At 32.4% G+C, this 22,788-nt stretch overlaps 2 protein-coding genes across 2 annotated transcripts; one reads left to right on the top strand and one right to left on the bottom strand.

The window, feature by feature from the left end:
* The first annotated feature begins 9,128 nt into the window (after positions 1–9,128).
* LOC107613390 (enhancer of mRNA-decapping protein 4) lies at positions 9,129–19,371 on the top strand. The gene is made up of 12 exons (XM_088500934.1): positions 9,129–9,536; positions 13,491–13,540; positions 13,618–13,774; positions 13,886–14,104; positions 14,354–14,482; positions 14,718–16,262; positions 16,605–16,964; positions 17,052–17,171; positions 17,294–17,464; positions 17,894–18,052; positions 18,146–18,271; positions 18,691–19,371. The coding sequence occupies exons 1-12, from the start codon at positions 9,228–9,230 to the stop codon at positions 18,994–18,996; spliced, it is 3,651 nt and encodes a 1,216-aa protein (XP_088357060.1). The 5' UTR covers positions 9,129–9,227; the 3' UTR covers positions 18,997–19,371.
* A 1,656-nt stretch (positions 19,372–21,027) lies between these two features.
* On the bottom strand, positions 21,028–21,919 carry LOC107613464 (chaperone protein dnaJ 11, chloroplastic). The gene has a single exon (XM_016315508.3). The coding sequence runs from the start codon at positions 21,781–21,783 to the stop codon at positions 21,325–21,327; it is 459 nt and encodes a 152-aa protein (XP_016170994.2). The 5' UTR covers positions 21,784–21,919; the 3' UTR covers positions 21,028–21,324.
* Between the last annotated feature and the right edge of the window lie 869 nt (positions 21,920–22,788).

Here is a 22,788-nt window from a genome sequence, read left to right as displayed (position 1 = left end):
AAATACTATACTATTTAATATTATAACACTTACTATATGTAAAAGTTGAAAATTTTTTAATATTATAACACTTAATATTTACAAGATATTTTTTAATTCAAGTTAAAGAAATTAATTATCTCTTTTTTAGTTTTAAATATTATTTTCTAATGTAATGAAAAAGTAAAAATAGCAATAATCACTCACATAATTAAAATAGATAATCTTAATATTAATATGACACTATATATATCAAGAATTATTATATATGATATATAATTTTTTTTCTTTTCTGTAATGACTATTTATATAATTTATTGAATAATTTTTTTTATCTTAATATTTAATAAATTTAACATACAAAATATTATTTAACATACAAAATAAGTAACTTAAGTCATTATCTAAGACAATAAATATAATAGTATAAATATTTATTTATTTATTAGTAGTGAAAAATATGTAAATAGTATAAATTGATATTTTTTAAGTATGAAAGCAATAATAAAGGTTATTAATTAAGTTAATTACATAATTAAAAAATTATGAAAAATTTCTTAAATAATAATAAAAAAATAAGATCACTCTTTTCACATATTACAAAATTTATGAAAAAACTTTTGAATAATAAATCAATCCTCAATAGATTATACATTAATTCTGTCAAAAAAATTAAATAATTAATATATTAGATATTATTATTTAAATACTAATATATATATATATATTATCGATTACTAAATTTATAATTAATTTTTAATTCAATTTTTCGTAATTAAAATTTAAATGATTGAAATTATTAAATGCTGAATATTTTGTATCTAATCAATTTATTTTTTTATTGAAATTAAAAAAATGAGTTGTTAATTAAATTTAAATTTAAATTTAAATTTGAGTAAGAAAATAAAAAAATATTTTAAATTCTATCTCACTAACCAGAATTAATTTTAAGATAAGAAATTATTTTGTACATCATATATATTGTAAAATAGTATGGTCATTTGCTATTTTTTAATGGTAAATATTGTCAAATAAAATAGTGTAAGAAATTAGAAAAAAATATATTTACAAGTTTAGAAAATATTAATTTATTTTTCAATAGAATAAATTATATATTGAATAACAAAAGTTGTTATTGGTTTCTCTTCACACTAACTAATACTCAACGATGGTGTTTCGGTACACTATGTTACCAAGAAATATTAATCGATCTAATAACTTTTGTAATAACATAAGTTTATAAATTTGAAAATTTAGAAATCAATTCATAAAATGTGAAGTTTAACAAGTAACAAGGTTGATCATATTGTTTTGACTTCAAGAATGAATATGATACCAACAAATAAAATTGTCCCAAGTAAATTTCAACAAAGACAAAAGTTCATGAGTATTGCTATTAATGAAAAATTAATCTATTTTAAAGACAAATACAATTTTTTTTTCTACGGATTTCCTAACTCGACAAGTCGATGACTAATCCACCACATATTGATACTCTATTTATTAAGGGTGTAACACCCTACCACACTAATCTTTACGCTTAAATCGTAAAACAGAGGTGGTGTGATATTACGACCTCTAAAACAAAATGAGTACATATAATAGCAGAAGAATTATAATATGCTAGGAGCTTTGAAGAATAGAGGAAACAAAAATCGTGAAATAAAAGCGCAACGCTCAAGGAACGAGTTAACTTGCGTGCTAAGAAAACCATAACTATTAAACATAAGATAACAGATATAGGAATAGAGTGCCAAAGATACAAAATAACAAGCTCCTAACTCAGCCCGCGAAGTCAAGACTGGCCAGAGAATATTTACACATATATACATACATATCCAAAATCCAAAAGTTCATGTACACAATCCTGCCTCTCCATAAACCTCTAAAAGGATAAAAAAGAACAAGTTATGCAGAGAGAAAACTAAGTACATATATACATTACCGTACAGCAAAACTACCCAGTAACCACTCTGCTTCAAGAGTCCAGACGCCTAACGAGATGCCTCTCGACCTGCATCTGAAAAACAACAACATAGTATGGAATGAGAACCGGAGGTTCTCAGTATGGTAAAGGTGCCACACACATAATATATAAGGCCCTGGGAATGCCAGAGGCAATCCTAGAACGTCGACACTCAAATTATAGAGCTTAAAGTATTAAACAGAAGCCATAAAAGGTGGTTTTCTAAGAGTATCTAAACTTAACTTAACTTAATCTTAAGTCTAAGTCTCACACTGCCATTCCTCCATACCTCCATCTCCATCATGCATTTTACAGACAAATAAACAGATAAAGGCAAACACATGAAGGTTACAAATACTGCAAGTAATAAATACACATTTAGCATTGCAAGTACACTTAAGCACACCCAGTTAATGCACAACAAGTATTCAAATAGAATGCATATGATGCATGCCTGTCCTATGGCTGATGAGGCTCATCTGTCGGTTATCCAGCCAACCCGACAAGTTTGAATTGTACTTAGACTGTCCCCCGACGTGCATCCCCAAGAGTCTATGCATAGCTTTTTCTCAAATATTCAATATTGCTCAATGGGGGTTATATTCCCAGGAATTTATATAGTGCCCGGTCACACGTACGTCATAGGGTCAACAGAGTATCGAGTTTTCAACCTGGTACACGTGGTGGCAAGCCACGGTACTTTATCCAGAGAATCTCGTATCTCAGATCATTCAAATTCATAAGCCATATAAATAATTCAATTATAATTCATCAACATCAACATCATTTTCAATCGCATCTCGTTCATCATCATACATCAATCATATTCCATCCTTATCCTTCATTATCACACCTCCCATTCGATCCATCAATAGTTCCAATTCAAAATATAATTCATTATTTTCTAAATGAATCAAACTTAAAACATACTTATTTTCTTAATAACTCAAAATCAAACCATATTACCTTTGAATCTAAATATTTTTAAATAATCATCTAAACAAAATCTCTAATTTTTATAAAATTTCGGCAGCATCTCCTCTAAAACTCGGACGTTGCCACCCTTTTCGGACCCAAACCTGCATTCTTTTCATTTCAATATACCCTTCCTCATCATCATAACAATCACCACAATAAATTTACCTCGAATCAACAATTATACTCATAAAATATTCAAATCCATCAACCAAAATTCAACCAAGAATCATAGTTCACAAATCCTAGGCTTTTAACACAAAATAACCTTTCTCATTATCATAACAACATCCACAATAGTTATACCTCAAATCAATAATTCACCAAATCACCAATTAATCAACAAACACCAAACCAACCATGTTTATCAACAAGATACTAAGTATCAAATATACACATGCAATCCAACTTATCCTACGGTCATCTAGCCTAAATTTTTACAGAACATTATATATTAAATACAAGAAACCTAAACCATACATTGACCGATTTCCACGTAACGACCAAAGCAATTTATTTAAAACCAAGGCAGCCCCTCAAAATTTAACTAATCAGCTTCCTCCAAGTTTCAGTATTCACAATTTTAAGTTCCAATTATTTATTCTCAACCTAATACACATTTATAACACATATATACCCAATTTAATACTCAAAGCTCAAATTCAATGAAATTAAAATGGAATTATAGTTTTCTCACCTTACCCAAACTTCACATAAGTAAGAGTGAACATTTTTCTCAAACTAATTGGATCCTAAAACATCAGAAATTAAAGAAATTCAACTTTCCCATTCAAAATTCGAAAATTGGTGAAAATAAGAGGCTGAGATGAAATATCAAGTTACCTATGAAATTGTTCTGGTAGAAATGTAGAGCTCGATGCGATGAACGCGTGGCCGTAAATGGTGCGGCGATCGGAGCTCGGACGGAGAAGTTACGGGGATCGGAAACCACCGTAAGGGTTTCGGGAGCTTTTCTCGTTTCTCCTCTCCCTGGAAGCTGAAAGCTTCGTTGTCGTTGAAATGGGGAGAAGACAAAGCTTGGGTTCACTTAAAAGGGCTGGTCAGGTTGGACCGACAGCCTGGTTTGGGTCTGGTTCAACCGGTTCGGTTATTTCGGTTCAATTTTGGACTGTTTTCTTTAAAATTAGTGTCAAAATTCTCGTTTCGATGAACTATATCCTAATTTGATATAATTTTCATATTTCTAATCCTCCTTATTAAAAACTAATTTACTAACTAATTATCTACTAATTAATCGGGGTTTACAAAAGGTCTGTCGCTAACTAATGGATTGTTATACACACAAGACGAGATTCGAACTCCAAATACTTGCTTAAACGGACAAATAAGATGACCATTCAACCAATCCAAATTGATTAAAATAAATATTAATTATTTTTAATATTTTTAAGTTATAAAATATTTATAATAATTATTATAGATATTTTTTATTTAAATTTTAATAAAATTTTTTTATATAATTTTATGTATTATTCCGTGCAGGACACGGGAACATACACTAGTTTGTTTACAAAAATAAATATAAGATATTAAAAGGGATAAGTACTTTTTTCGTCTCCAACGTCTGGGGTCAAAATCAATTTCGTCCCCGACCTTTTTTTCTTATTAAAATCATCCTCAACGTTACAAAACATTATAAAATCATCCTTTTGTTCATAAACAATATTTTTTAGACAATTTTACCCTTTTACAAAAATAAAAAATATTAAAATTAATATTAAAAAACAAAAGAAACCTCTCCATCCCTGGCGTATCTCTCACTCTCTTTCGGTCTTTCTCTTCTCTCCGTTTCCGTCACCCCACCACCGCTGCCCCCACCTCCTTCTCCATCTTCTTCTCCCTCTCCAACACCACCTCTCTCTCTCTCTCTCTCTCTCTCTTCACCACCACCACGACCACCTCCACCACCATACCACTCACTACCCTTAACTCTAACACCAATCCTGCTAACTCTTCATCCATTAAAATCAACATCTGAATGGTTGAACAATATCACCCAATCGATTGAACAAAATTAACACCTCCGCACCAACATCAATTGAATGCTCAACACAATACCCGAACAGAGAAACAAAATTCCCACAAAATCAGCACCAAAAATAATTTTAAAACCGCAACCTAAACAAAAATGAAGAAATCCATAATTTAAAACAGAATTGTAAGGGGGTTTGTTCCTATAATTTAAATCCATATTAGCAAACTACAATCTATGCCATCAAATTTTACCGACTCATCAACCTGAAAAAGAGAAGAACGGGAAGCGAAAAGAAGAATTGGCGTGGGCGGCGCGATCGGAAAGCGAGGACATGGAAGCCACCGCGACGCAAGTGGTTAACTTAGCAGCTGCCGTGGCTTCAGAATAGATCTTGAGGATCTTGGATCTTAGTGACAGTGGAGCTGTTGGTGGCGCGGGAATAGTTGGGCCATCGTGAGAACAAGGCGGCGGTGGAGTTGTTGATGGCGTGGGAGTGGTTGGGCCATCTTGAGAACAAGGCCATCTTGTGACTAATCCACCACCACTCCTGGTGGCAGTCTTCCCTTGGAATCGAGATGGAGGACAAAGTGGCGAGGGCTTGCAGGGGCAAGTGGCGGCTTCGGAAAGAGGCAGGGAGAACTCAAACAGCGAACGGCGGAGGATCGGGAGCTGGACAGGAGCGGCGGTGCCTCCATGCAAGCTTGCGACGATTGGTGGCTGCGGGTTGGACGCAGGGGCGGTGGGGGTGCACCTCCCAGGCAGTCCAAACGACGGCATGAGGGGGTGGGGGGTTACGGCGAGGGGGTGAGGGGGTGAGGGAGTGGGGTGAGGGGGTGGGAGTTATAGTGAGGGGGTGAGGGGGTGAGGGAGTGGGGCGAGGGGTGGGGGGTTACGGTAAGGGGATGAGAGAATGGGGTGAGGGGGTGGGGGCTTTGAGGGGGTGAGGGGTGGGGGCTTTGAGGGGGTGAGGGGTGGGGTGATACGGGAGTGTGGTAAGGGGGGTTAGGTTTTGTTTTAAATTTTTAATTATTTTTATTATTTAATAAGGGTAATTTGGTAAAAAAAATAAAATTGAAGTAGAAAAGAACGATCTTATAATGTTTTGTAACGTTGATGATGATTTTAATAAGAAAAAAAGGTTGGGGATGATTTTGATTTTGACCCCAAACATTGGGGACGAAAAAAGTACTTATCCCAATATTAAAACATAAATATAGAAATATAAATTTATATATGTTTAATAGATAAAATATAAATAAAAATATTATATTATAAGATATTAAATTAGTATATTTTGTATTTTTTTTATAAATTTTTTTTTGATAAGATACAGAACTACTGAATGAAAAACAACTTCTTTTTTATTTATTATTATTATTATTATTATTATTATTATTATTATTAAATTTTTATAATTATATTTTTTATTATTTTATTGTTTATTCTAAATTTTGTATGAAAGAAAAAATAAGGTAAATTAGATTTTTTATTATTTGTTCTATCTTATATTCGGTTTATCACTAAACAAAATACAAAAATATTATTTTTTGTATCTTTTTTCTTGTGTCATCTTTTCAGTATCTTGTCTTGTTCTATTTTCAAAATCAAACGCAATCTTAAAGTCTTTTAGATATTAATCATCATTTCTTTAATTTGTATATGCTGGTACAAAAAAAAATAGATTTTTTCGATTATCAGTGGTTTTGACCATAAAAATAGTGTTTCGACTACAAAAGTAGAGATAGACAAGTCAAAGTCGAAGAAAGATGGTACAAAGAGCGTCGGAGTCGAAAGGGTAGTTATTTCTTTTCTTTGATCATCAAGGCTTGCTGTTGGACCTTCAAGCTGAGTGGAGGACATGAGTACAAAATTTGAGGAACAAGTTGAAAAAAACGTAGGACTTTGACCAAAGAAGACATGAATGTCAAAATTTAAGGGTCAAGATTCTTTATGGTCAAATAAAGCAATGTTATGGCTGAGAAAAAGGAAGAAGACAGTGGACAAACATGCTCCATGACAAGTCTATTTTTGTGATCTATAAATAGTAAAAATTCAGACTTCAATCAAGAACATTAGATAATTACATAATTTCATCAAATTCCCAGTCTCCGCAACATAACAGATGAACATAGAGTACAAGTAGTGTATGTGAGTGTTAGAAGTCGATTTTTTACTTGTTTTCTTTCGTTTATTTGGTTCAGTTTCATTTAACTTTGAATTTTGTTATTACTTTGTTTGTACTTTTATGATCGTCTTTTTCTATTTTATTATTTATTTCTTTGTCGTTTATTATAAAGTTTATCACTAGCAATCTCGACATAGATTACCTTAACACTAATTAAGTAATTTTCAGGTTAAACTTACTCTTTTTTAAAAAATTCAGTACTTAAAATTTTGATACAAACTCGTTTTAATATCACCTGTCAAAATCGACAAAAAACGAATGAAATAATATATATTTAAGAAACAATGATAATTTAGTTAATAATACACTTCTAATCATTCAGTAATTGAAAATACTAAATCCATTTCTTGTAATTTATTTTCCTCTGGCTAGTTCTTATTTTCATCTTTTTTCAAGGAGGATGACAACCTTGTAAGGAAATTATTTTAATTTCTTAATTTGTTTGTGGACAATACATATATTAATTATAATCACAAATTATGCTATTTTAAATTAAATGACTTATATAATGGTGATTTTATTTATTGTTATAAATGCTAAATTGAATAAAAGCTTATTTGGGAAGTAGTAGAAGTTACTTTTTCTGATTTTTGAATTATGAAAAGTTACAGTACGTATGTTTGACATTATTTTAAAAAGAACTTTTAACTTCCTGTAAAGTTAATTTATAACTTTTTGAAAAAGTAGAAATATATGACTTCTCCTCCTCGATATATAAGTCATTCTATCATTTCCGTAGAACAAAATAACCTCAAAACAAAAAAATACTTTCATTCTTGACTCTGTACAAAAATACTAGAAATACTGGCCACACCACTATTTTCACCCAAGGTTCCATATGCTAGAAACATTGGCCTTCCACCATCATTTTCACATAATGATTTATCTATTGAAAATATTGACCCTCCACCACCATTTTAAAATAATGTTCCATCTAAACCACCTATTGCATATATTCCTTTTGGTTTTTTTTTTTAATCATTTTACCACTCTATTTTTATTATTAAATTTGTATTTAACATTGTGTGTGGTATAAAATCTCATTTTTTATTTTATTTTTTCCCATGTAATTTTATTTTTATATAGCTACTATTATTTTTATAGTTAGTTATAGCAAGTTCTTGACACCAATAAAAGAGGTGAAAATTCTAATAGAAGTAAAAAAATAAAAACTAACAACAAAATATACATTGACACACATTTCACATTTATTTTTTTATTTTTATCTACCATATCATACACAATAAAATAGAAAATACTAATTACACAATAATTTCTTTGGCATTGCCATCAAGATTATTGTGAATTAAAATTTTATTACTATTTACTACATACAAGAACACCATTATGGGTGAAGATAAAGTAGAATAACCAGTTTCTATCTAAAAAATGAAACTAATAAGAGAGCAAATAAAAAATTAATTGCCTAAACAATTGTAATCTTGGTGATTAGGTTATAAAAAATCAACATTCAATATTGAAAAATATTTGTTATCATCGTTGTTTTAATATCCATTTTTTTTGGAAAAAAATTGTATTTTTTAAGTTATTTATCCAAACGCTACAACTTTAAAATAAGTACTTCTATAACTAAAAATCCAAATACAAAATAACTTATTTATAAGCTGCTATTAATAAAAGTCCTTATACTTTAAGTTCTTTTTCCAAAATAGTTTATTTAAGTTGTTTATCCAAACTGAGCTTAAATCATTATTACTTTTGATTTGGAATTAAATGAGAATAAAATCATATATTATCTTTTGTTCTTTAGATAATTATCTTTTGGATTTTAGATATATTATCTTTTGGAGTTTAGATACTATTTTATTTGGGTTTTAGATTTTAATAAGTGTCATGTTCAAATATAAATAGTACCTTCAGAGTTTCTGCCTCCAATATACTAAAGCCTGCCTTTATTTTTACACATCAAAAGAGTCACAATTCAACCATTATGATACACAAGGCTTTGGTTGAGGAAAATCGAAAGAACCATAAAACTAAGACAATTCTTCCATCTAATCCTCCTCACCAACCACGACCAACAACAACAACCTCAACCGCCACCGCAACTGCCTCAACAATCTTCTCAACCGCTTTCCGCTGCAGCTTCCGCCCCTATCTCCTCGATGGGGATGTTATCTGCCGCGAACGCTGTGGCAGCTGCGCTGAATCGCGTGGCGAGCAGTAAGGTGCCGAGAGGGAGGCGCCTGGCGGGGGACCATGTGGTGTATGACGTGGATGTGAGGCTTCCCGGGGAGGTGCAGCCGCAGCTTGAGGTGGCGCCAATAACGAAATATGGTTCGGATCCTAACTTGGTTCTTGGAAGGCAAATAGCTGTTAACAAGTCTTACATTTGCTATGGGTTGAAGCAAGGGAACATTAGAGTGCTTAATATTCACACAGCTGTTAGGTCCCTTCTCAAAGGCCACAATCAGGTTCGTTTCCTCTTTTGGTTACTCTTGTGCTTGTAATGAGAGGGGAAGAGACATGATCAAAGATTGAAATGAAATGAAAGACTTAATATATATGTGTTTGTTTTTAAGTATATTTAAGAATGTAACATCATGTTGGGAAATAAGAGTAAGAAAGGTGGAGGAGAATCTTGAATTGAATTAAGTTGAATTTTAGAAGGTTTAGTGTGTGTTTGGATTACATTTTGCAAATTGAGTTTGCATAAAATTGATTTTGTAAAATTGATTTTGATGATAAGTTAGTTTGGGTTAACGTAATTTATGTTTGGTAATCTTTGTATTAAAATTGATTATAGTAAAATAAATGTTGTTTGGATTATACTACTCAAAATCACTTCTAGATGAAAAATTACTAAAATAGACATCAATTTTATATACCTGCAAAATCAGAATACTATAAAAAATATTTATCATATAAATAAAATAAATATAATAAAAAATAAAAATATAAAAGAGAGTACTATAAATTTTATAATGTCACACAAAAAGAAAATATTCTATAATTTTTTTTAGTATCGTCAGTATTCTTTAATTTAGTATTATTTTAGACTATAAATTTTTATTATTTATGACTCTATTGTTACTTATAATTAATTTTTTATTTATTTTGTTATTTTTTTATAGGATCATAATTTATATTATTCAAAATTTTGATAATAAACAATATATAATAATTACAATTACAAATTTTACAAATTCAGAATAAAAAATAAAAAAATTAATACAAAACAAAAATAGAGTACATCAAAGAATAGAAAAAAATTATACAGATAAGAAATAATAAAAATTCCATAAAACCAACAACATATATTATATGAACAAAAAAATACCATAAAACGTAAATAAAATTAATATGAATAAAATCAAATAAAAATAAAAAATTTCAATTTGTTAGTGATTGAAATAAATCTGAACGATTTTGATGAAAAAAAATGGAACTAAAAAATTATGAAGAAGTAGGAAGAACTATAAAGAATGACTGTGAAGATAATAGTTACTAGTATCATTTTTATAGAAGAAAATGAAGGGTAGGGTTGGTAAAAAAGAAATATTTGAGCTTCTCCTAAACGTGAACGTAAAACGTGAAACGCAGAAGCTACAAATTTGAGCTTCTCCTAAACGTGGGTTCAGAGGTAGAATCAATTCTGCGTTCACAAAGATAAAAATGGCCAAACATAAGAGTGAAGCTTTCAAGAAGCTCAAACGTGCTTCTCTCCGCTCCAACGTGTTTGCCAAACACACCCTTAATTATTCTGTTGGTTCTTATAGTTTCACAAAATTTTCAATTAGAATCCTATACTTTTTTTTCTTTTAATTGAGTCTTTGCATTAAATTTTTTTTTTAATTGGGTCTTTACATTTTTTTTCTTTTTATTTAAGTTCTTGTACCAATTTTTTTTGTTAGACCCCTATAAAATTAAGTCAATTACTACTAAGAGGGACTTAATTGAAAAAAAAATTGGTGCAAGGACCCAATTAAAAAAAAAGTATAAGGACCTAATTGAAAATTTCACAAAACTATAGGAATTAATTAAACCATTTTAGAAAATGTGTTGGGTTGTTTATGAGATAGTTAAGTGAAAGAATTCTGTTGTTGATTTGGTATGTAAGAAAATTTAGTTATTTTTTAATGCAAAACATAAGTTAGTTCCATGTTATCTCACAAATGACAGGTTTGGTTCTTTTTGTTTTCTCTTTTGATGCTTGACTGGTTTTCCAATGAAAAATTATAAAATAAAGCAAAAATAAGCCATTTGAACCTGGAATCGTTCCATAGGCAACCAGGGACATGGTTGTATCTTATATGGTTGATTATTGCTAGTTAATGAGGTGAAATAGGCAAATGTTGATTTGATCTATCATGCACTTTTGCAAAAAACTAGCTTATGATTGTTTGATACAAGACAGTTTAATAATGTCCGAGTTTGGGTTATCTATTGAACTCAATGTTGGAATTTGCTAGGCGAGTTGTAAATGTTTGATAGTTAATGGGTCTTTTCATAAATGTATCATAAATTAGTAAATATGAACATTATTTGCTTGATTGACTCATGACTCACCTTCCAAATGGTACCATTGGGAAAGAGATTGGCACTAGAATAATCTAAAATGTTTCCTTTATAACATTTGAGGGTCATATGGGATGGAGAGGATTAGACGCCTAACATATATTTGTTATAAAGCTCATGATCTTTATAGAGTACTATCCCTCTCGGACATGCTGAGAGATTGGAATGCCATGCTTTATATATAAATCTTTTGTATTGTTTTTGTCTTGCTCTTGTATAGAGGAACTCTCTTTTCTTTTCTTTTTTTTTTTTTTTTTATCCTTTCCCTCGTCTTAATGAAATTCTCCTTTTATCAAAAAAAAGTTGAGGATTTGTGCCTTAGGTAGCATTTGTTTGTAGAGATAGGATAGAACATGACACTGAGACAGAGATAATAGGACAGAGACATTAAAAGTTATTTTTTGTGTATTGTATTTGGATACGATGTACAAGATAATAATTTAATGTCCAGTATTATGTTTGGATACACATGAATAATACTAAAATATTATATGAAATGATTAAAATAGCCATATGATTTCAAATTTTTTAATACAAAATAATTTAATAGAGAATAAGAGTAAGTAGGAGTATAGACAATGGGAACTTGAAAAAAATGTTTGAAAGGGCCAAAAATTTTAATAAAAAATTATATAATAGTATTTATATTAAAATAAAATTTATAAATATAATTATTTTATTTTTAAATTTATTATTAATATGTAGAAATACATATGATTAATATTAACAAAAAAATAAATCTGAGTTTGATTAATAAAATATTTCATTTAGGAAAATAAACCAAATTAATTTTAAATACAAAATCAGTTTTAAAAAAAAATCCGTTTTTACATGAAAAAAAAATTAGTTTTTGCACATAAAAATCTATTTTTATTTAGTAAACCAAATTTTTTTATCTAAAAACTGATTTTTCTTTTCAAAAAATTGATTTTTTTAATTATATAAAATCAATTACAACTTATAAATTATTTTTTAGCATTTTAAAAGATCAATTTTACCTTTATAATATTTATCTTTCAAAAGTCTCAAGACAAATTATTTTTGTTATTATTTTTATTACAAATCAAATAATACAATACAAGATTAAAATAATATTGAAGTAAGAACGATAAGAAAAAAGAAATTATCCAATCCAATAAAAATTTCTACAAAAAGGAAAGAGTACCTGTAGAAAGAGAAAGAAGGAAAACGTAGAGATAGAGAGCATGGAGAAAAAAGTACTTAGAAAAATGCAAATTAGGAAAAATAAGAAGAGATAATAGTGGAATAATAAAAAATATCTATGCACACAAAAGAAAAAAAATCCAAAAAAAGTCCGCGTCCCTCTTCCAAATACCGTGTCTATCATCGTCCTTCGTAAAAGAATGGACACAAAAATATGAAAAAAGATAATATGTTCAGTATCCATGTCTTTGTTTCGAAACACTTTTTAAAGATGTGTTGTCTCTGTGTCACGAAAACAAACGCTACCTTAGGATGTACTTGTATTTTAAATGGATGAATCTGGAGTTTGAATCACAGTCATGGTACAACCATGTTAACTTGCTGAATAATAAATCGATAGGCGCAGGACCCAACTCTTTGTTGGACTTCCATTTTAGCATTGATTTGCTTATTAGGGAGATTTACTTTCAAGAGCTGATATGCTTTTAGATCAAAGAGTCAAAGGTAGCATTGCCTTTTGTTCATTGCAGCAAAGTTCTAGTAGTTATTTATTAGAAGGTTGTTGCTGGTTTGCTGCCTCTTGACTTGCAACTTGTATTGTAGTGCTATACATGTGTATTAGGTTGATGCCCTTAAAATGATGATAGTCCATCTTTCACTTATTTGTTTCTTCTTTTTCTAATCAGAGGGTCACAGACTTGGCTTTCTTTGCTGAAGATGTTCATCTCCTGGCTAGGTAGTTTCTGTTACCTGAAATAATTAAATGACCTAGTTTTCTTGTCAACGGTTTATGTTAACATGCTTTTCCTACAGTGTTGGAACAGATGGCCGTGTCTTTGTATGGAAGATCTCTGAAGGTCCTGATGATGAAGATAAGCCTCAAATTACTGCCAATATTGTTATCGCTATCCAAATGGTGGGAGAGGAGAAAGTTGAAAATCCTCGAATCTGCTGGCACTGCCACAACCAAGTAAATGCTCCATATCCTGCTTCATAGTTCTCTTCCATGAAGCTTCAAGAAGTGATGATTGAACCTTATTCCTTCCATTCCTGTCATATTAATTCATGCCTTTTCTTATAGGAAATTTTGATAATTGGTATGGGAAGACATGTTCTAAGAATTGACACCACAAAAGTTGGAAATGGTGAGGCCTTTGTGACAGAGGACACTCTGAGGTGTCCTCTTGACAAGCTCATGGATGGTGTTCAGCTGGTGGGGACTCATGATGGAGAGGTGACTGATTTGTCAATGTGCCAATGGATGAGAAATCGTTTGGTATCTGCATCACATGATGGCACGGTTTGTATTTTCTTGCCTTAATTAACTACTATGTGTTGTTTCTTTCAGTTCTATTTCTTTCTCTTTGTGATTTACTAATTTTTTATGTTTGTGTTGAGGAACATTTATACATAACGAGATACTTTTGCATAGATGACAAAACAATTGAGTGCACCATCCTCATTATTCCTATGTCGTACTCAGTTTATATTTTTGTTTAGTTTGTAGTATGTCTTAGTTTTATTTTTTTGCAATTGTCAAATACTACAGATAAAGATCTGGGAAGATCGCAAGACACAGCCACTTGCGGTGATGAGACCACATGATGGGCATCCTGTTTTTTCTGCTACATTTTTCACTGCTCCCCACCGACCTGATCATATTGTTCTTATAACTGGTGTAAGTTCTTTCATCAAGTTTTTTAACATGTTGATTAGGTATTGCTGATTTTGCTATGTCCAGAAGTATGCGATATGCAATTTATTTGAAAAATATATAGTTTCATTCAGGGAAACCTTCATATTATTTTGTCTAAAAGCATATAAAGTTTACTTACATTGTGGTTGTGATTTTTATTATACGTTTCTAATCTACTTATATTTATATTATGTGGTTTTATTTGAACTGTTTGTAGGGACCTCAAAATCGGGAAGTTAAGCTTTGGGTCTCAGCAAGTGAAGAAGGTTGGCTACTTCCAAGTGATGCTGAATCATGGAAATGCACGCAGACATTGGAGTTGAGGAGTTCAGCTCAACCATCTGTTAAGGACTCATTCTTTAACCAGGTTGCAGCATTGTCTCATGCAGGTCTGCTTTTACTTGCAAATGCTCAGAGGAATGCTATATATGCTGTACACTTAGAATATGGTTCTAATCCTGAATCAACACGCATGGATTATATAGCTGAGTTTACTGTGACCATGCCCATTCTGAGTTTTACTGGGACAAGTGATATATTACCTCATGGTGAACATATTGTTCAGGTTTATTGTGTTCAAACACAGGCCATTCAGCAGTATGCTTTGGATTTAGCCCAATGCCTGCCACCACCATTTGAAAATGTGGGACTAGAGAAGCCAGATTCCTCTGTTTCCCGTGATGCTGATGGATTCAGTACTGTGGACTCATCTGGTGTTAGAGCATCTGAAATGTCGTCAGCCAGTTCTGCTCCCAAAACAATGTCACAAGCTGGTGGCACTGAGAGTGCACTTGCTGGAAGATACCCTTTAAGCTCTGGCTATATTGGGGGACCTACTTCGGCTCCATCCAGTAGTGATGCTGATATTGTTTGTGTTCCATCTCCGCCTCTTCCTTTGAGCCCAAGGTTGTCTAGGAAACTGTCTGATTTCAGGAGTTCACAATCTAATTTGGGTGACCATGTTGGGGACCAATCCATTAATGATTATTCAGTTGACAGACAAATGCCTACTATTCATAGGAACTTGTCTGATGCACCACTTATGAATAATGATTTGAAGAATGATGAGAAAGTCAAACAGGATGATATTTCGAGCGTACTTAATCCCTCTGTTATGTTTAAGCAACCAACTCACCTGGTTACTCCTTCTGAAATCATTAAGGCCGGTTCTCCCCCTGAGACAAATATAATTGATAGAAATAGTGAAGGAGATACAAAGATCCCAGATGTGGTTGATTTGGGTAATGCTGAAGTAGAAGTGAAAGTGGTCGGTGAGGCTCCACCTGATCAAAGCGATGAGTATAATCATCAGGGATCACAACAAAACCTAGTTTCTGATGCTAAAGAAAAATACTTTTGCTCTCAGGCTTCAGATCTCGGTATTGAGATGACGCGAGAATGCTGTGCAATATCAGGGGGAACTTATATTACAGGGGAACCAGGGCAAGTTGATCTTAGTTTAGGGGAATCACTTTCCCAAACTTCTAATGCTGGTGAGGATGGACTGCAAGACTCAACAAAAGATGTGCACGAAAAGATTTCTGACTCATCTGCATCCATGACAGTACCACCTTCACCTGCACCTAACACAAAAGGGAAGAGACAGAAGGGAAAAAATTCTCAAGCATCTGGTCCATCTTCCCCATCTCCAAGTGCATGCAATTCAGTTGATTTGTCAAATGAACTAGGTGGAAGTTCAAACCTCCCATCTGCTGAAAATGCATTTCATCAAATTCTAGCAATGCAAGAATCAATTAATCAGGTATCGTTCAGGAGTTTTGTGCTGGTCACATGAATAACTAATACTGTATTATATTCAATGTATTAATATGTGGAGGTTGTAATGCATTTTGTATATTTTTAGGAAAAAGCCTCATGATGCCAAGATTTTGTAGTACATGTTCATTGAAAAGTGACCATCAATTAAAGCTTATATTTCCATATATTAGGAGCTTAAGGGCATGTAGGATGTATATGTTTGTACACCTATTGAATTTTAACCAAGTCAATATAGGATAAGCCAAGAAATTGTATTTTACAGGATTGTACTTTGTATATTTTGGTAGTTTTACTTGCTGAAGATTTTTTTCTCCTTGCTTGGCAGTTATTGACTATGCAAAAAGAGATGCAGAAGCAAATGACAATGATGGTTACAGTTCCAGTTACAAAAGAAGGTAGAAGGCTTGAGGCAGCCCTGGGGAGAACTGTAGAAAATGCTGTCAAGGCCAATACGGATGCTTTGTGGGCTCGAATTCAAATGGAGAATGTAAAAAATGAAAAGTTGCTACGAGATCGTATTCAGCATGTTACAGGTTTGATTAGTAACTTCATGAATAAGGATCTACCAGCAATATTGGAGAAAATACTAAAGAAGGAAATAGCTTCAGTGGGTCCAGCTGCAGTCCGTGCAATGACCCCCACTATTGAGAAAATAATATCTTCAGCCATTGTAGAGTCTTTCCAGGTTAGTGAATTGTTTATATATATATCTTGGGTGTTAGATTGAACTCAATGAAGTTGTATTGTGGATCTAATAGACACTTTTTACCAGAGAGGAGTAGGTGATAAGGCAGTAAATCAACTTGATAAATCAGTCAATGCAAAACTTGAAGCCACTGTTGCCAGGCAAATTCAAGCACAGTTTCAGACGACTGGAAAACAAGTGCTTCAGGTGTCTCACTTGCTTTCACTTGAACTATGTTGTATATTCATTCAATCTGGGTCAATCTGGCATTTTTCTTTGTAAAAAAAAATTTCATCATGTTCACCATTGTAAAATAATTTCTTCTGTAGGATGCACTCAAATCCAGTTTTGAAATATCAGTGGTTCCCGCATTTGAGAAATCATGCAAAGCAATGTTTGACCAAGTTGATTCTACATTTCAAAAGGGCATGGTTGAACATTCAACTGCAGTGCAACAACGCCTTGAATCTGGGCATACTTCACTGGCAATGACTCTAAGGGTAAGTGTACTTATTGATATTCTCTTGTTCCTTTGGTCTTCTGTAGCAACATTCTCGTTTGCATTTGGACGAAATTGTGTTGCTACTCTCTTAAAAGGAAAAAGTTCAGGGTCAGCAGTATTCAAGAAAGTTATTGATATAGAGTTGAAGAATCTAGGATCAGTGAGATTAATGGTATGAGAAAACAGAGTTAACTTGGATCACTAAACAGAGTTGATTGTACATTTTTCTCGATTGTAATTCTGTATGCTTTTATGTTATGTCAATGTAGATAATATATTTACCAGAGATAAAAATCTTTGTTGCTTAATTCATACTGGTAGTGAGTTCAAAAGAAAATTTACAGATATGCCATATTTTACTCTTAGTTTAGCTTTGCCCACTCTCTTTGTTTCCCAGTGTTGATGTTCCCTGTTATGCAATTTGCAGGAATCCATTAATTCAGCTTCATCAGTTACTCAAACTTTGAGTAGAGAAGTGCTAGAGGGACAGAGAAAGCTAATGGCATATGCAACTGCAGGAGCTAACTCTGGCACACTAAATCCTTTGCCCATTCAGCTGAACAATGGACCTCTGCTTCGTGAAAAGGTGGGGTAAAAGTCCTATTAACTTGCAGGATGATTGACTTTCATATTTGAGTTTGCATCGTAATCATTTCTTACAATTTGTGTCGCATATAAGGTTGAAGTGCCTCTCGATCCCAAACAAGAGCTAGCAAGGTTGATAGCTGAACGGAAGTTTGAGGAAGCTTTCACCGGGGCTCTACAAAGAAGTGATGTGTCGATTGTATCTTGGTTATGTTCTCAGGTATGCCAAAAACATTTCTATAAATATCTTCAAAAGTATAACTAAAAAAGTGGTACTTCAGCTGGTGCAATGTTGAAATGGATTTCCTATATGGTATGCCAGAGACTATGCTTACTTTATGAACCCGACTATTGATCTTTGTGATTGATACCATGGTATGAATTAGAAAGGGGCATATTATCTTAGTTGACTAGTTGTCATCAGAATCATTACAGTCACCTTAAACCTTTAATTCTACACTGATGCTCAATCTAACATTGAAATTGGTCGTTTGTTACATGTCAAGAATATCTTGTCACGAAGTTGTTTTATCGGACCTTATTTTCTAAATTTTTACCCTTAAACTAAAGTTCCTTTCTGTTGATGTCGGGGATTAAAATATTGAGCATTAACAGTACCACACCATTTCTGCGAAGCAGGTTGATTTACATGGACTTTTGTCAATGGTTCCTCTTCCTTTGACCCAAGGAGTAGTGCTTTCACTTCTGCAGCAACTGGCATGTGATATTAACAATGATACCTCACGAAAGATTGCATGGATGATGGATGTGGCTGCCGCCATTAATCCCTCAGACCCCATGATTGCGATGCATGTGCGACCCATATTTGAAGTTTATCAGATACTGAATCATCAACGTAGCTTGCCTACAATGACTGGACCTGATCTTTCAAGCATCCTTCTTTTATTGCATGTCATCAACTCTATGCTCATGACATGTAAATGATTTTCCTCATTTCTGGAAGTGTGCAATTAGCCTTTTTGAACTTTCAGATATTACAGCAATTTTGTACAAAGCTCAGTGAGTTTCATTAAAGGATCCATATTGGTAGGTAGTTGACTGTGAATCAAGGTAGTGTTGAAGAGGTGATTCTTCTATCAAAATTTCTGCAGCAACGAAATTGTTTTTGGGCTCAAAATATTCTGGTTATTTTTTGTCCTCCCAACATTAGTTAAATATAGAGGAGTGTATATACTATATGTGTACTCAGTACTGTACCTTTTGTTATTAACTTCATAATGATCTGACAGACAAGGGTAGTTTTAATCCTCCTTTTAGGATTTGTTTTGAATGCATCCATGAATAATTAATTACATTAAAGACGCGAGTTTCTTCCTTTATAAAAGAATTCTGATATCTTTTGCTATTAGAGAGAAGCATCATTATTATATATATAATACAAGCACCTTGTTGAGCATAGTGTCTCCATCAAGTTGCATATTTAGATATAGATATATATTTTATGGTACAAAAATTAAAAAAATTAACTATAATCTAATGGTTAACGCCTTAAGAGTTGTGTAAGTTTTACAGTTCGAAAGCACCAAGTTCATTATCCATAATAGCCATTTCGAAATTATTAGTGTAGTAGATATATGTATAAATGATAAATCTATAAAATAGTTATATCATAGTTATATAAAAATAAACTAAGAAAACAAAAGCAAAATGATGGTTACAAAATTCAATCTTCATTATGCATACAGATAAAAAAAATGGCAATACACTTAAGATTTACTCCTTTTATCAGGCCAAAATCGGGTATGAACCAGCACCTGTGATGTTGTGTATTCGTTATCATTAAAAGGTTAACCCTCCATGTAGAAAGTAGTTAGATTTCCCAATTAGGGGGTTCATTAGTCACATTGTAAGTGCCTTTTCCAATGTAAAAATGTTCGGAACATGATCGTGTCACGAATTTTACATGAAGAGTAATTTATGTATCCTTTAGATTTTGGAGAGCCCACGGAGATAAAGGATTCTAAACAGAAGATTAAAATGTTATTTTTTACAATTGTATGTTTTACCTTGTAGTTCACGCAAAGACTGAAATGTTCTATCAAGGTTTAGGGACATATCCTAAGCTTCTAACAGCTCTCATGTGTAAAGGAAAAAAAAAAAAGAGGCCATATTTGGTTTGATTTTTTATCTAAACATAAAAACATACACCATTCAAGCCCTAAATTTATCTAGCAAAGCAATCAAGGTATATTGTTTATATTAACTGTAATTATACAGCCACCAATTTTTGTCAATATAAGTGTTTAAAAGTTCAAATGTAGGTCTTAAACTCTTGCATATATTATGAATGATTAAATGAGAATTAACGATATATACTTTAGAGGGGACCTATTAAAATCAAGTCGAAGATAAAAAACAAAAGAAAATTTAGGAAATCAACTCTATATCCAATCAAGCATCTTAAAATTGAGCATTCTCTCATGTTTTTTTTTAACATAAAACTAGCTTTTAAAATTTTAAAATCTGATCTTTTAAAAAATTGGTTAATTGCATAAAGAATTAGTTTCTAAACTTTCTCTAACGAGAATCAACTTATTATTATGATTTATCCCTGGTTTCATTGGGTATAGTTTTTTGTTTTTAAGTTATCAAAACTATTTTAGCCATCATATAACTAAAAATCTCATGTTTCTTGAGAAGTTTTCAGCAGCTGATTAAATTAAATAAACATAAAATCCATCAACATCGGTATCAATGGAGTAGCGGGAGCAGTGGAGGCTCACTCAACTCCATCCAAAAAAAATTATGAATTAGAATCATATAGTGGGGAGTGAAAAAAGCCCAATAAATAATTCATTATTTTAATTTTTTAATCTCGTGTAAAATTTCCATTTCTTTTTTTGGGTGACTGTAAAATTTCTTCTTGTGCTTCGGATTCGTTAAACCATTTTGTTGGTTTATGCAAAACAGCAGCAGATATCACGCACAGGGGAAGAAAAAAGAAGCAAGCCAAAATTGGCAAAACAATATTTATATTCCATTTTTTCTTTTTAACTTTTTACAACGTTAGTTACATCCATTACCACCACCATCACTCTCTCAAAGCAACGAACACCTTCTCTTTGTCCTTAAGAAATCCACTACTTCTCTTTCGTTCATAGCAGAAGTAAAGCCAAGTTTTTCCCCTCCAAAAGAAAAACAAAAAAAAAGACAAGTTTGGATTCCATAACAAGACAATTCCCCCTCCTTCCCCTGAACGGCTGAACTGTTACCTAATATCTTTTTTTCCTTTTTTTATTTTTTTAACTCTATCTACCAGCATTGGTCCGTTTCCCATCTTCGGGTCGAGTAATGATCGGAATTCCGTTTCACGCTCAATGGCTCCGGAAACCTCCGCCGCCGGGAGGCCAGAGACAGATCGTACATAGCTCTCGCTGAAGAATCCGATAGCGTCTCGTATGCGTTCCGTATCACGATGAAGTCGCCGTCGTCCGTGCCGGAACCGCCGTCAGAATCCGGCAACCGCCTCACGGCCACAACGTCGGGGTGGTAGAGCTTCGCCAGGCTCCGGAAGGCAGACTTGATCTCCATCACCGACGCATCCTGCTCGACTCGCAAAACCTCGTAGAGGCTAGCCGATGTGGCCGGCACTGGAGAAGCGACGGCGCGGATCGGACTACGGCGGCGGAATCTTTCGTTGGAAGCTCGGTTGTTGCTAGAGAAGGAGAAGTTGACAGCGGGAACGGTGGATAGGCTGAGTATTGCCGGCATCGGAGGGTTAGATCGGAGAAATGTTGAGGTTTGTGATTTTCCGGCGAGGGGTAAAATGGGAAAAATGAAAATATTGGGACTGTTAATGAGAACGTGTTTGGCTATTTGCAAATGTAGGATGAGCGAAGAAAAAGTATAGGGGTTTATGTTTATATAGTAGTCAAAGGAGTAGGGGTAAAAGTGTCATTTTGTATGCCACGAAGGATGAGATAGGTAGCTGCGTGGGGTGAAAAAGAGAGTGACAATAAACTGACCATGGTGACGTGGCGCTATGCAAACGCGATTGTAGGGAAGGCTTCTAGAAGGGATTTGTATCACTCAATGTAATAAAGTGGGTTGCGGCCCATATTAGTTCTTGGTTGCTGCGAAGATCTTTTTATTTGATATTTAGAAAATTATTATTTTTCTGTGAAATAAAAATGTTTTATAACTAGAAGAAAAATTTATCTATTTTGTACCTTAAGGACATATACTATATGTTAATACTGCAAATTGAAAATTTTTTTATTAAAAATACAAAAAATTTAAGTTTTAAATTTATTTATTTTAGAGAAAAAATTTTAAATAGTTTATGACAATTATTTCAAAAGACAACAAGATTTTAAAAATTTTGACCTTAATCTTTATTTCTATGAGATTTATTAGTCTTTCTGTCAATATATAGAATAAGTCTATATATAACATGTTAAACCGTTGATTTATCCGTTAAGAATCAACTAGGATTGACAATTTTTTTTTATTGAAAGTCTCGTTATCTTTTAGGGATAATTGTTTGTTTTTTTTTGTTATCTTTTTTAAATATATAAATTAAATTTATTGTTGTAAAACCAAGAAATATTAGTAATTTTTAAATTATTTTTATTTATAAAATTTAAATGGACAATATATTAGCAATTAACGAGTCACATAAGCATGTTCTGGTGAGAAATCATTAAAAGAGGAATTCATCAATCTCGCGAAGTTAATTATCAGGAATCGAAATGGATATTTTTTTCTTGAAAGTTT

The sequence above is a fragment of the Arachis ipaensis genome, chromosome B1 (genome assembly GCF_059453495.1).
Source record: "Arachis ipaensis isolate K30076 ecotype BB chromosome B1, ASM5945349v1, whole genome shotgun sequence".
Taxonomy (NCBI): domain Eukaryota; kingdom Viridiplantae; phylum Streptophyta; class Magnoliopsida; order Fabales; family Fabaceae; genus Arachis; species Arachis ipaensis.
The sequence above is the reverse complement of the archived record's forward strand: the minus strand, read 5'-3'. Positions and strand labels throughout refer to the sequence as shown.

Excerpts from the sequence above, each read along its gene's own strand:
- LOC107613390 (XM_088500934.1), top strand. The coding sequence starts at position 9,228 with ATGGGGATGTTATCTGCCGCGAACGCTGTGGCAGCTGCGCTGAATCGC. Across the intron at positions 16,965-17,051 it reads CCATTGTAGAGTCTTTCCAG|AGAGGAGTAGGTGATAAGGC; the intron begins GTTAGTGAATTG and ends ACTTTTTACCAG. Across the intron at positions 17,465-17,893 it reads CACTGGCAATGACTCTAAGG|GAATCCATTAATTCAGCTTC; the intron begins GTAAGTGTACTT and ends TGCAATTTGCAG.
- LOC107613464 (XM_016315508.3), bottom strand. The coding sequence starts at position 21,783 with ATGCCGGCAATACTCAGCCTATCCACCGTTCCCGCTGTCAACTTCTCC.